The sequence below is a fragment of the Castor canadensis genome, chromosome 15 (assembly GCF_047511655.1).
Source record: "Castor canadensis chromosome 15, mCasCan1.hap1v2, whole genome shotgun sequence".
Classification (NCBI taxonomy): Eukaryota; Metazoa; Chordata; class Mammalia; order Rodentia; family Castoridae; genus Castor; species Castor canadensis.
Genome location: NC_133400.1, coordinates 101,495,652 through 101,509,579, shown reverse-complemented (window position 1 = coordinate 101,509,579; position 13,928 = coordinate 101,495,652). Strand labels below are relative to the sequence as shown.

The 13,928-nt window shown below is 53.1% G+C and overlaps 1 protein-coding gene across 5 annotated transcripts in view; it reads left to right on the top strand.

Annotated features, from left to right (window-relative positions):
• The window catches only part of Capn9 (calpain 9), a 53,480-nt gene that overhangs the window by 18,172 nt on the left and 21,380 nt on the right, over positions 1–13,928 (top strand). For all 5 annotated transcript variants that reach the window (XM_074056898.1, XM_020153265.2, XM_074056895.1 and 2 more), the window contains exons 2-6: positions 3,713–3,782; positions 5,948–6,066; positions 8,514–8,647; positions 10,985–11,153; positions 12,620–12,703. In XM_074056898.1, coding sequence (XP_073912999.1) covers positions 3,713–3,782; positions 5,948–6,066; positions 8,514–8,647; positions 10,985–11,153; positions 12,620–12,703 — 576 coding nt within the window. The remainder of the gene's footprint in view (positions 1–3,712; positions 3,783–5,947; positions 6,067–8,513; positions 8,648–10,984; positions 11,154–12,619; positions 12,704–13,928) is intronic.

Sequence of the window (13,928 nt, the reverse complement as noted above, 5' to 3'; positions counted from 1 at the left end):
TTGCAGAGAAATTGATGCTCTCAGCCCAGAGGGCCAAAGCCTGGCCTGGTCACCTCTGGCCCTGCGCAGCTTTCGCTCCTGCCCCAGGGTGCTGTGCGAAGACCCATGCTGTCTGTGGAGTTCAAGTGGGAGCTTCTGCTGGGAGCCATGGTGCCCCACTCCCACTGCCCCGGCCACGAACCTCAGCGTCCACGGTCTCCGCAGCAAACGCTAAACAGCGTGGCGCACAGAAGTTCCGTGCGGTGGAGGGCTGAGCAGGGAGCCTTGATGTGCAGGTTCAGTGAGTGGCCGGGACCCTGGGGTGCTTGCAGCCCGCCCCGGCTCTCACTCCTCATCTGCACTGTGCTCCCTTCCCTCCCCTCATTCTCCTGGGAAAAGCTCATGGCTCCTCCCAACCCCAACAGGGGTTCCTCTTAGAAGAGAACCCAGCACATACTAGTACGGTGATCACACACTCGCACACTTTCCTCTCCCTGTCCCAGCGGGCCCAGCCTTTCACCTACATGGACACCTGGGTTGCCATCTTGGGAGGCCTCAGCCCTTTGTGTCCCCTCCTAATGCAGGCCACCGAGACCCTCGGGGGATTCTGAGTCTCAGGCCTCAGCTCCAGAGTCTGACCTTGTGCTGTCTGCTCCACGGATGCCCCCCAGGCTGCCCCAACACTGGAAGGCCTCAATGCACAGGTCACAGCCTCAAAGCACACCCCTCCATGGTGCCTTGCCCTGCACCCCTGTGCCCTTCCCTGTCCCCGTCCCTGGGGCTCAGTGACCCTTAACTCATCATGTTCAAGCTCTCCTGTGTGTTGCCCTTCCTGTGGACTTGTCTCCAGAACTGGCTCTGCCCTCTCCTGGGATTGTCCATCTGCCTGGTGTCCTTCCCAGACACACCTGCTGGTCCCTGTCAGGGACTCTGCCTTTCACTTCAGAGATGTCTGTGGCATCAGCAGCAAGGCATGGGGTGAGCTGCAGGACAGGGATGACAGGAAGTCCCTGCTGCCTTTCCCTCCAGAAGGCCTGGGGCCGGACACCTCTCGCTTTCCTGCTGGCACTTCTACAGGCGTATCCCAGCTGCAAGCAGCCATGGGCGGGGTGGCCTTTCCAGCACCGCCTTCTTGTCAAACACAGCTGTACTTGGGGAGGGGCGCACAAAGGCAAGATGGTGTCAAAGGTGGTGGGCAGCCAGACTTGAGCCACTGAGGGGCCTGGAGGCGGGGTAGGGATGAGGGTTCAGAGGGTTGGGGTGTTGGAGAGGGGTGTCGTACCACACTCAGCTAGGAAAGCAGACTCTTGTGTTGATCCAGAGTGAGGAGGGACCAGCACAGCTCACATCTGTGATCCCAAGAGGCAGAGATCGGGAAGATCTTGGTTTGAGGTCAGCAGAGCAAAAAAGTTAGCAAGACCACATTACAACAAACAAGCCAGGGAGTGGTCATGCATTCCTATAATACCAGCCATTAGATAGGAGGACTGTAGTCCTAGGTTGGTACCAGGCAAAAAGCAAAAACTCTAAAAATAACTAAAGCATAAAAGGGCTTGGGGCATAGCTCAAGTGGTAGAGTGCCTGCCTTCCAAGTGCAAAGCCCCGAGTTCAAACTCTAGTACTGCCCAAAAAACCCCAAAAAGATGAGGATGAAACAGTAGCATGCCCCACTGCCTGTCCTGCTCTCTGAGGTCAGTCAGTTAATGAGAAGAAAACAAGGCACCCTGCTGAGGGTGGGAACAGGGAACAGAGAAGGCCTGACAAAAGGGAAGTCCTACTTCTACTAGGCCTGGGTTTCTGGCACATCCAACAGCACAGCTTTTTCTGGGAATTCTTCTAAGCTTTCATGGACATTTCAGAACCCAATAAACACATGTGCCCAGGCCAGAGGACAAAGAGTAACCCCAGTTTACACCTCAGCTCTCTGACCAGGAAGCCCTGGGCTCCAGAAGGATTCCCAGCCCCTCTAACTCCCCAGGATGAAGCCCAGGCAAGAAGCAGGGTCCTGGCAGGCTTGGAGCTGTCAACTCAGAGCAAGGCTGCTAGAGTTTCTCCCAAGCGTCAGCCCAGATCCTCCTAGGACTTTCTGCCCCCAGCCCCAGCCCCTCCTCAGTCCTGGAGTCTGGAAAGAAATGGGCCAGTCTCTTCCACCAGCACCATCCTGACCATTTAAAAATCACCATCTGTGGCCAGGATGGTCTTGTTCCCACAGATCCCACCTCCCTCCCTCCCTCCCTCCCTCCCTCCCTCCCTCAGGTCTCTGCTGCTGTCAGCTTCCCAGAGGCCTCTTGGAAAGAAGCCTAGCTCTCTCTTGGAGAACAGGGACTTTCTCCTTCTGCTTGGGCTGTGGTCCCATGCCAGGGATTGAGCCTCACACTCAGAAAAAGAAAGACTGGGCACTCAGGGCAGGTTGAGACACACAAGGGTGACAGCAGAGTTTGGAGGAGTCGGGGTGTGAGAAAGATGGTCTCTTGCTGCTGGGAATAAGTGCTCTGGAAAGGGTGTCCAAGGGCCTGAGTTTCATGCGTGAAAAAGGAACAAAAGGAGGGCTGCCAAGGGCTGTTACAACTGCAGGGCTCGGTGACAGCACCGCGGATTTGTTCTTGAGATTTGCAATAAGGGGAAGGGCCTGTGTGGGGCAGTTTGTTATCTGCCGGGCTGGGCCAAGGTGACACAGGTGACCTCAGTCTCATGTCTTCAAGGCTGAGTTTTGTGACCCCCCTTCTTGTGACGTTTTAAATCCTTTCCCAAGTGTATGAATCATATGTGGTCTTTTTTTTTTTTTTTTGATGGTACTGGGGTTTGAACTCAGAGCCTTGTGCTTGCTAGGCAAGTGCTCTCCCACTTGAGACATGTCCCCAGCCATTTTGACTGTAGACGTTTTTTCAGTAGGGTCTCTCTTTTATGCCCAGGTCAGCCTTGAGGCCTTGATCCTATTTACGCTTCTTGTGTAGATGGGATGATAGGTTGTGATGAGGTCTCTCAAACGTTTTTCCCTGGCTGGCCTCAAACCTTCTCCTTCCAACCTCCATCTCCTGAGTGCCTAAGATTGCAGGTGTGAGCCACCAAACCCAGCCCAATACTCTTTTGTTTATTGTTTTATATGTGTGTGTGTCCATATTATGCATGCAGACATTAATGAGCATGTTAGCACAAGTGTAAAATACATAATTACATAAGACACACAGTAATGAGTCATATGTAAGAACCTCTGTATGCTGCACTTAGGTAAAATCATATGAGTGACAAGGACATAGCCATCCCTGTGCATGGCACAGATTTATGAAATATGACCTAATATGTGAAATGTGAGCATCTGGGTGGGATGGGAACAATGCTTATTCTGGACACCTGGCCACGGTGCTGTGCCATTTGCCACTTGGCCACTGCAAGATGAGGCGTGTGAAGATGCAAGGCTGGCAGGGCTCATGGTGGGGAGCTGCCCGCACCGAGTGAGGCAAGATGCCCGCGCGTGGCAGACAGTCTGCTGCCAGAGGACAACGCTGGCCTGGCTCGCCCCAGGGATGGGGTATACGCAGCCGAGCCCAGTTGGTTGAGGCATGGAGCCTCAGCAGCCTTTCATTCCTTGTGGCCTGCTGCAGTGGGGACAGAGCGGGGTTGGTGATCAAATGCAGATAGTCCTCCCCTACGAGCAAGGAGCAGCCCTGCACCTACTCTCTCTTATGGTCTCTATGCTGCAAGCCTCCCTCTGACCATACTCTCGCTCCTCCAGGAAATCGTGGAAAACCCGGAATTCATCCTTGGAGGGGCCACCAGGACGGACATTTGCCAGGGGGAGCTGGGTAAGTGTCAGAGCCGGTAATCTGCTCAGAGCCCCATCATAGCAAGAGCAGCACAGGTCCCTGGGGACAGGCAAAGGGATGAGGACCACAAGGCCACCACCCCTGCCCACTTCCTCCACCTCCCCCAAGCTCCTCCCACTCCTGCTCCTCTCAGGGTAACTATCTGTGCCCTGGGCCTCCCAGGAGCCCCCAGAGCAGGACCTGTCCACCTGCCCGGCACTCCCTCCCCTCAGGGCATGACCTTCTTTCCTCTTTCCATGCCTCCTCTTTCCATCTCCCCCATGTCACAGGTGAGGAAACTGAGGCCAGAGAGCCAAGCAACTGGTCCAAGATCAGGAGAGGGGCAGGCAGCAGCAGGGGTTCAAAGCTAGGTAGTCTTGCCACAGAGCTTCTGCTCCCAGCAATCTCACCACACTGAGGATTTAGTCTCTCTCTGCCAGTGGACTGTGTGTGCCCCACACCAGGCAAATCGGGGCTGTACTGAGGATTTAGTGCAAAACTGGGCTATGTTTACCCTATTCTATCCATGAAAAACAGACAGAGGGAGAAAGAAAGAGAGAGAGCAACCTCCTTTCAAATACCAGTACAATTAGTTCAAGGAGCAAACATGCAAGCTTGTGTAGACCTGACTTATTCATGGCCAAGGTTGCTACTGTGGTCCGATGGGCACCGTGGGCTTCACTGGAACCTCCAGGCTGAGTGCCTGAACTACGCAGCACAGAATCCCAAAGTGAGCAACCCAGTTAATTAGTATGTACGCGTGCACACACTTACAAACATAGATGACAAACAGGTGGATGGATGGATGGTGGGGAGATGATAGATAGCAGACAGAATTATATATTGAAGGTGTAACTTGAAGCGCTCATAAACCTTGCATTCAGATGGCCTTCCTCTACTGAGGTCTCTCAAAGTTTTCTGGGGCACCTCCTGCCTCCCACATTCCCGTCTGCACCTCCACCTCCTCCACCCTACCCCATAGTCCTGCACACACAACCATTGTACCAACTCTGAGTGTGACGTGGCATTGTCTCCTGAAAATAAATAAACCTGTAGTGGCCAAGCAGTGCTGTGGGGTGAACAGACGGTCGAATGCCCACTCTCCCTTATCTCACGGTGGCGCGGGAACTGCTGCATGGCAGCACAAGCCCGCAGTCCATCCTGCACGCACAGGGCACCTGGCACCATGCAGACGGAGCTCGGCGTGAAGTTTGGCTTTCTCTTGCTCTCTTTCTTTTCTTTTTTAGGTACTAGGGTTTGAACTCAGGGCCTCACACTTGCTAGGCAGGTTCCCTACCACTTGAATCATGCCCCCAGCCCTTTTTGCATTGGTTAATTTTGAGATAGGGTCTCACTTTATCCGCCCGGACTGGCCTGGTCTGCAATGCTCCAGTTATGCTGGGAAGACAGGTGCGTGCCAGCACCCAGCCAAGCCATGAGAAGTTTCCTCTCTTATGTCCTGAGTGTGGGCTCAGCAGGGAGCCCAGGAGATTAGGCATCAATCTTCCAACTGAGAGATAACTGAAAGCAAACAGAGCCACCACAGACCTGCTGCCATCTGTAACTGAACCAAGGCTGGGCTGGGGGAGGCAGCAGCCTAGAAATGTGGCCAGACACCACTGGGCTCTTTCTGAGAGCCTCTGCACACAAGTTCCACAGAGCCACCCTGAAATGTGTACTCAAGCAGCTCACGTGGTCCACAAGGACGCTGGGTACGTGCAGCCTTGGTCCCACAGAAGGGACCTGCTGGGACCTCATGAGGCTGAGGCATGATGAATCCGTACCTCTGAAACCTAAGGACACAAACCTGCCACAGTGCCCAGGAGGTGACAGCTCGTTATGACAGGTGGTGCAAGAGGAAAGAGCAGGTAGGAGAGGCAGAGAGAGACGGAGGCTCTCACTTCACTGGTACTCCATTTTCACCTTTATTTTGCCACAGTTTTTGTTAGCAATCCCTCTGTGCATTTAATATATTCTGTGTGATAATGCCACACATGCCTATAACACATGGATACAATGTATCTCCCTCAAATTCACGCCCTCTCTCACAAGTACTGTTTTAAAAACGCGGAAAAGACCCGGCCTCCTCGTTGCTATCCCCACACCCCCTGTGGCATCGCTGGGAATTGGCGATGGCAGGTTTGATTGATGCCTTCACTCTGCAGGGGACTGCTGGTTGCTGGCAGCCATCGCCTCCCTCACTCTTAATGAGAAAGCACTGGCCAGAGTGGTCCCTCAGGACCAAAGCTTTGGCCTTGGCTACGCTGGGATTTTCCACTTCCAGGTAAGAGGGGGCCCTGGACCACCAGGTGGATCTGTGCCCACCTTCACACTGTAACCGCAGGAGTGTGACAGTGTGCGTGAGCATAGCGCCAAACCACACAGCAACCATGCTTCTTCCTGGGGTCACACCGATGTATTGGAGCAGCCCAAGAGGTGAGGTCTGCTGGCTCCGTGTGGACAGTCGATCTTTAAGGACATCTGTGCAAAGCAAGGGTCCATCTGCAAAGGGTTCTATTGTTTGGACTTTCCTGGGTTTTAAGCATAAATGACCTGAAATGATTATACCCCCAGGAAAATGGACTATTTCTTATAAACAGAGACGTTCTCCCTACTGAGGAAATGTAAATTTGGAGACCTTGAGTGAGTTTGAAATATAAAAGTGAGAGAAGCACAGATGCTTTCCAGAGCCGGAGTGACATTCCGGCAAGGCTTGTCAGGGAGCGTCCTTCTCCTCCACCTCCCCTTCCATGCCAGTCCGTGGCTAGGATCCCAGCCCATGATGACACCTGACCCTAACTTCGTGGGGTGGCCCCAGGTGGCTTTCTCAGTGAACCTGACCCTGCACTGTTCTAAAAAAGCAGCTGGATACGACAGAATGAAACAGGCCACACCAGAAGCTGGCACAGCACCAAGTGCCTATTCTCCCACTCAGGCCAGCCCTGTCCCTCCATCCCTGAGGCCCATGGGTGTGTGCTCTAGGTCCAGGGGCAGACACCACAGAAGAGTTTCACAGAAGGACCACAGTGTCCCACCTTGGGCACATTGAGCTCCATCCCTTCCTATGGACCTGCCATGCTGGTTCTATGCCCCGCTGACTCTAGCTGGTCACGTAGCACTAGCCTTGTGGCACCCAGCATCTGGACCAGCTGGACCCTTGAGCCCACTGAGGTAGCAGCAAGAGGTGATTTAAACTCAGTGAATCCCACAGAACTGCTGCCTCAACACCAGAACCCCAGTTGTTCTGCTTCCCAAGGAAACATAATAGAACAATAGAACAATAGCTGGGAGGACTCTTAACAAAGGTCCAACCCAGAACCCACATTTACCCTTGGGGACACTGAGTCCCAGAGAGAAGTGGTCTATCCATGGTCACCAAAAGTAACCACAGTGGCCTGGAGCCCAAAGCTGGTGGGGTTCCCTGCTCTGCCTCTGACAGGTCTTAGGCCAGCTGGGGGCCTGTCAAGTCACTGGCGATGCTCTACCCTCTTCTCCATCTCCTTCTTCCAGCTCCTCTTCAGCCCCTTGCCACAGTGCAGGTGTGTGGGGACTGGGAGGTCAGGAGAGCCGTGTCTGTCACCCACGGGTCCTCAGAGCCCTTCCTGTGGCCTCCCCCTCTCCTGTGCAGGAGGCCTACACCTAAGCCTGGACATTAAATGCCTGTCCCAAGGTGCCTTTGCTGTCCCCAAAGCCACAGTGGTCTCCAGGGCTGAAGTGAAGATGTATCTGAGAGAAGTGCTGGGTGGGGCCTGAGTAGCAGTCCAGCGTGGGCAAGTGGCAAGTTTTCCCCAAAACACACACAGCTTTGGCCAGAAACTGGGCAGGCCAAGGTGTTGCTGGTGTGGAGAGAGGCTCAGAATGCCCAGCAAACTATGAGTCCACCTGTCTGGGGCCACCGTGCCTGGTTCCTGTCTGACCCCCAGTCCTCCTCCTCAGGCTCTGCTGTTGGCCTCAGAGTCTCCCAGACCAAGGCACTGGGAAGAACAGGGAGGAGACAAGGAAAATCGGAGGCAGGACACATGGCCCTTGACTTGTTCCCTTTCCTCTCCTATTCTCTGTGGGTCACACAGAAGCTCGCGCACGTGCATGTGTGTGCTCAAGCACTCATACACACCCTCGCACACGTGCACATGTGTGCTCTAGCACACACTCAAACATGCACAAACTCAAACGCACATGCATGTAAGCACACACTACTTGAAGACATAAACGTGTAGAATGTACACACATATTCATATATGTACACATCCACACAGCCCTCACGTCTCCACGCCCAGCACACAAGAAAACCAAATCCACCTGCCTCTCTGTGTAAAGAGCCAAAGATCCGGGAACCTGAGACAGAATCAGACTCTAAAACCGGTAGGAGAGAGGTGGAGACTAGACCAGGCAAGAGCAGACCCAAACCCAACACTACCTCCCTCTGCCCTCCAGCCCTCCTCTCCCCACTGACAACTGGCTTTCTTGTGCAGAAGCATCGGGTCAGAGCTGTGCAGTCTATGTGTGACTCCTGTGCTGCCCCCTCCCCACTCTGATGGTCCCATGGAGTCTGGGAGCTGAGAGGGTGGTGGGTGGGGCCCGCACATGCTCCATGATGGCCCCCATGTAGGACTTTCCTCAAGACGATAAGGGCAGTTTGCTCAGAGGGAAGAGCAACAGAGTAAACGTTTGCAGATGGGCCCACGCCTCCGTGTGACTCACCTCCACTTTCCCGTCTCACCCTGGCACCAGTTCTGGCAGCACAGTGAGTGGCTGGATGTGGTGATCGACGACCGACTTCCCACCTTCAGGGACCGCCTGGTCTTCCTCCACTCTGCCGACCACAACGAGTTCTGGAGTGCCTTGCTGGAAAAAGCATATGCCAAGTGAGTCCGGCTCTGCGTGTGCCCTGTCTCCAAAGGCCTGGCTCCGCTCGCCCTCACCAGCTGCTTTGCAGGGAGACTGAGGCACCATGGGCCACCTGCTGGGGGTGAGAAGGTTGGAAGTGGCCTCCATGCGTCCCCTTTGTCTCCCTGAGTCACAAATCTGGCCTTGGGAAGAGCTGGTGAGAGAAGAGCTGGGAGGGGAAGGAGGGGGAGGGACCCAGGCTGCGCCCACAGCCCTGGGTTCTTCAGCCCTCCCTCCAGACGCAGCCATGGCCCAGACATCCATCTCTACATGGGTGTGGACAGCAGCTGTCTCCTCAGAATGTGCCTGTCCTTTCTTTTTAAAAAAATTGTAGTAAAATATACACAGCATACACTTCACTGCTTTAACCATTTTAAGTGTGCAATTCAGGGGCCACCAATGCATTCACGCTGTCCTTAGATGTCCTTAGCCATCCTTAGACCTCTGCACGTTGTAAAACTGTACTCTGGTTCCCTTAACCCCCACGCCCTCTCCCTCCAGCCCTGGGCAGCGCCATCCACCTTCTGCTTGTGGTTTGACTGTCGAGGACTTGAAACACTGGGCAGTGCCAGTTCCCTCAGGATCCCGCTTTCCAGTCCACTGCCAGACTGTGACAAATCAGTCCAACTGCATCACAAATGGGGTGGGAGACACAGGTTCCCATCTTAGTAACATGGGGGAAAGTGAGGTCCGTAAGGTCAAAGGCTAAAGAAACGGCACATAGCTCTGTGCTCTGGGTGACAGTCATTTCTCCAAGGGGCACAGGCAGACAATTCTGTGCAATGGCACATATCCAGTGAATCGGACAGTCCGGCAAAGTACAGCAGGTGGGAGCAAAGCGTCCCACTGTTGGAGTTTGAGGTCACAGATGAGTAAGGGAGAGGCTGGAATGATCCACATGGTGACAGGTTAGAGTCGGGGACACCACAGTGGACTTACACTGGGCCTGACAGAGATGAGCACAGACACCTCCTGGCATTGTCAGCAAAGGGACCCAAAGGTAATGACAGCCCCGCAGCAACAATCACACCCACCTCCAAGATTTGCTTTGCAATGTCACTCATTCTCCAATAAAAGAAACGGGGGTCCTCATAGATAAGGCTGATTCAGGGACAGGGGTGGGAACTAGGTATACTGAGGCTAGCACCTCTTTTCTCTCTTATTGTGAAGTGGGAGCACACACACACATATACACATGCACACACAGAGACACACAGACATACATACACATAGACACACAGGTACAGACACAGACACACACAGATGCAGCTATGTCAAAGGGACACAGAGGCCACCTGAAGGATCCCAAGTAGCCACAGTTAAATTGTACAGTAGGACAATTTAACCAGTAAAATCAATAAAGCAGAGTTGGATCATAAACCAAAGTATAAAATGAATACCCATGAATCCACATGGCTTTCAACAACTGATTAAATTAATAAATGGAGGGAAAGGACAACTCTTGCATGACGATTAATCTGAACCCAGAACACACCTCCTGCTCTTCACTGTGGCCACACACAGTGAGCATAGTGGGTGGGACAGGGTCACACCATGACTTTTCAGTGGAGAAACCTGACAGTCATGGCCTCAACCAGTGACCAGGCCACTATCACAGGGAAGTCATGTCCCTTTGACAGGTGTGACTAATGAGACAGTCTCCTCCCCCAAACCCCAGCCCCATGCATACACAAGAAAAGCATTGGGCAGACACCAGTGGAGGGCATCCTACAGTCTCCTGCCCCGGATGCCCCAGAACCATCTGGGTCACCAAAAATGAGGAAAATGAGGAACGGTCACAGCCCAAAGCAGCCCAAGGAAATGTGATCACAAATGTTATGTGGGGTCCAGGAAGGAATCCAGGGGCAGAAAAGACATTCAGTGAACACAAAGGAAATCTGAGTCACTGTGCATCAACAGGGAAACAGGTGCTGCTGTGGGAGCTCTGTTATTTATGAATTTTTCTATAAATTCTGTTTTATTGAAAATTTAGTCAAAAATTCAAGCAGAAAAAGAATGTTCCTAAAAGGCAGTGCATGTTAAAGAAAGAGCTGCCTGTGAGAAAGACCGGTGGAAAAGTCCACCCATAACCAGCCCCCAAGGAAGCAGCTTGACCAAGGTCGTTCAGCTTGTAAGGGGTGACCTTGGATTTGAACCACAGCCATCCATGACAGCCTGCTCTGCTCTGCGGCACCCAGATGCCCACCATTGCAGAGCCGGGTCCTTGGTCTCCATGGAGCCCCCAGCAAATTCCACACCCCAGTCCCCTTCCCTCCACGTCCCCAGCAGTCCCCACACTCCTGTCCTCCTTGCAGACTGAACGGGAGCTACGAGGCACTGAAGGGGGGCAGTGCCATCGAGGCCATGGAAGACTTCACAGGAGGTGTGGCAGAGAACTTCCAAACCAGAGACGCCCCGGAGGACTTCTACCAGATCCTGGGGAAGGCCTTGAAGCGTGGCTCCCTGCTGGGCTGCTCCATCGATGTAAGTCACTAGCTGGCTCCTGCCCAGGTGGCTGGACTGAGGTCTTTGCCAGGGCCCTGGCTGCACCACAGGAGGGGAACAAGTTTCTTGTTTGGCGGGGCGCAGGGTGGTACTAGAATTTGAATTCAGGGCCTCACACTTACTAGGCAGGCGCTCTACCACTTGAGCCACTCCACCAGCCCTCTTTTGTGATGGGTTTTTTAAGATAGGATATCAGGAACTATTTGCCTAGACTGGACACAAACCATGATCTCCCTGATCTCTGTCTCCTGAGCAGCTGGGATTACAGACATGAGTCGCCAGTCCCCAGCAAAACCCAAGTTTTTAGTTAATGTTTCTTGGATTACACGCTTGTTGTCAAGTGGAGACGTGGAGGACCGTTCATCTCTCTCTCACCACATCCTGTGCTTCTCCCAGCCCCAACCTGACCCTGCTCCTGCTGCCTGCCGTGTCTGTGCTCGGACAGACAGACATGCACACCCACACGCACACAGGGCAAGGCCAGCTTGATCTCACAGAAAGGGAGCTTACTGCATGCCCCCCTGAAATTTGCTTTTCTCATTTCACGCACCATGAGAAAATATCATATCAGTGAGTAGAAATCTAACAGCATTTTTTAATTTCTCCAGGCACGAACACACACAGGTATACCTTTAGCTCATCCATTTTTGAAATCTATTCAAGTTTTGTCTTCCTCTTAGGTCTGCCTTGGGGATCCATTTTTTGCTGGTGCCTTTGTTCATTCCCTGTGTAGTTCATGTGGTAGCACAGAGTCGCTTGCACAGTGGTGTGTGCCTCTGAGCATTCCCTCCGTGTGTGTAGCTATGTTTGTGTCTTTTGTTTGTTGTATGTGTGCCATCGATGGTCAGATTCTGTTGGGGGACAGCAAAGCCAACTCTTCATTCTTGGGAACAAGGGTCCCCTGCTCTGGGAAGAGACTAGTCTTGCTGTGTGTCACTGATAAACATCCTAGAGGTGCCGGGAACAGTGGTTCCTGCCTGTAATCCCAGCCACTCAGGAGGCAGAGATCAGGAGGATCACAGTTCCAGACCAGCCAGGCAAATGGTGAACCAGACTCCATCTCAGCCAAAAAAAAACCTAGGTGTGGTGGCATGTACCTGTCATCCCAGCTATGAAGGAAGAGTAAAAAGGAGGATCGAAGTCCAGACCAACCCAGGCATAAATGCAAGACCATTCTTAAAATAACTAAAGCAAAAGAGGCTGGAGGCATGGCTCACATGGTAGAGCACCTGCTTAGCAAGCATGAGGCCCTGAGTTCAAACCCTGGTACCGCCAAAAAAATCTGAGATGCCCTGGGCCTCCAAATTATACAGCCCATGCACGTGGCCTCTCTTGGGGGAGCAGAAGACTGGTGGATGTGACAGGCAGCCATGGCACTGGGGCTGGCCTGGTGGGGATGGCGTGGTTTAGACGATGGGTTTGACGCTGTTCTTCTCTTGTTTAAGATCAGAGATGCTGCAGACTCTGAAGCCCGGACACCATTCGGTCTCATTAAGGGCCATGCCTACACCGTGACAGGGATTGACCAGGTAGGGGCAGGACCCACTGTGGGGGTCTGGGAGGCAGGACACCACTGGACCCTTAGACACTCGGTCAGTGCATCAGTGCATCATGGCTTAAACACTTTTCCTACATTTCTGAGGACATTTCACCCACAGGAGTGAGCGAGAAGCTGGGTGACTTCCCCCAGCACCAAACTTGTCCAGCAGGGGTGAGAGCCTGGGCTTCATTGTTTGCTTTTTATTTTTTCTTCTGTTCTTTCCCAATTCCATACCAGTCTTCTGGTAGCCAGGACTCCCCAGAGAAATAAACCCAATCAGAGAAGCAATTGCCTTATACCACCATGGAGGCTGAGGTGTCCCAAGGTCTGTCACCTGCAGACTGGAGACCCTGGAATGCCCATGCTTGCTTCCAATCCAAGTCTGAAGGAAGGTCTGAGATGGAGAAAGCCAGAGGTGTGAGTCCTAGTTCCAGAGCAGGTGACAGGTGTCCCAGCCCAAACGGTCAGGTGGAGAGAGCAGTTTCTCCCTTCCTGTCCCTTCTTGTTCAAGCAGAGGAGATGGACCCACACTAGGGAGGCAGTCTGCTTTGTTTAGGTTGCCTCACAACCTAAATTTAATCTCACACAGAGATTCCCAGACGCAACCAGCAAAACCTTTAAGCAAATATCAGAGCACCCCGTGGCCCAATCAAGGTGACACAAGAAACTGTCTTCCCAAGTCCTATGCTCCACAGCTGTAGCCTAGGATGGAACCAATTCCCGGCCACTCAGACTCCACAAAGCACCACCCTGCCTTCGAGAATGTGCTTAGAGATCCTTGAGGGAAAGGAGGGAGAGAGGAGAGAAAAGCAGGAAGGAAGACAAGAAGCCACAGTTCTACTACCCAGGGTCAAGCCCAGGGAACCGCAGGGGCCCCTGTCTTGCCCTCACTGTCCCTCCTGGACCATGTCCACCCAGTCCAAAAGGGACACAGCACCTCTGGTCTCTTCTCACTGCTGATACTTTGAGTGCACACCATGAATGTGTGGTGCAGGAGGAGTCCTCACTGTGGCCAGATAGGCAGTATAATTATAGTTTTGGGGATTATTTTGTTTGTCTGCTTGGGGGCTCTTGGGCTGTACTTGGGTTTGAACGCAGGGCCTCACACTTGCTAGGCAGGTGCTCTACCATTTGAGCCACGCCTCCGGCCCGTTAGGCTTTTAGTTATTTTTTGAATAGGGTCTTGCATTTATGCCTGGAATTGCCTGGACCAC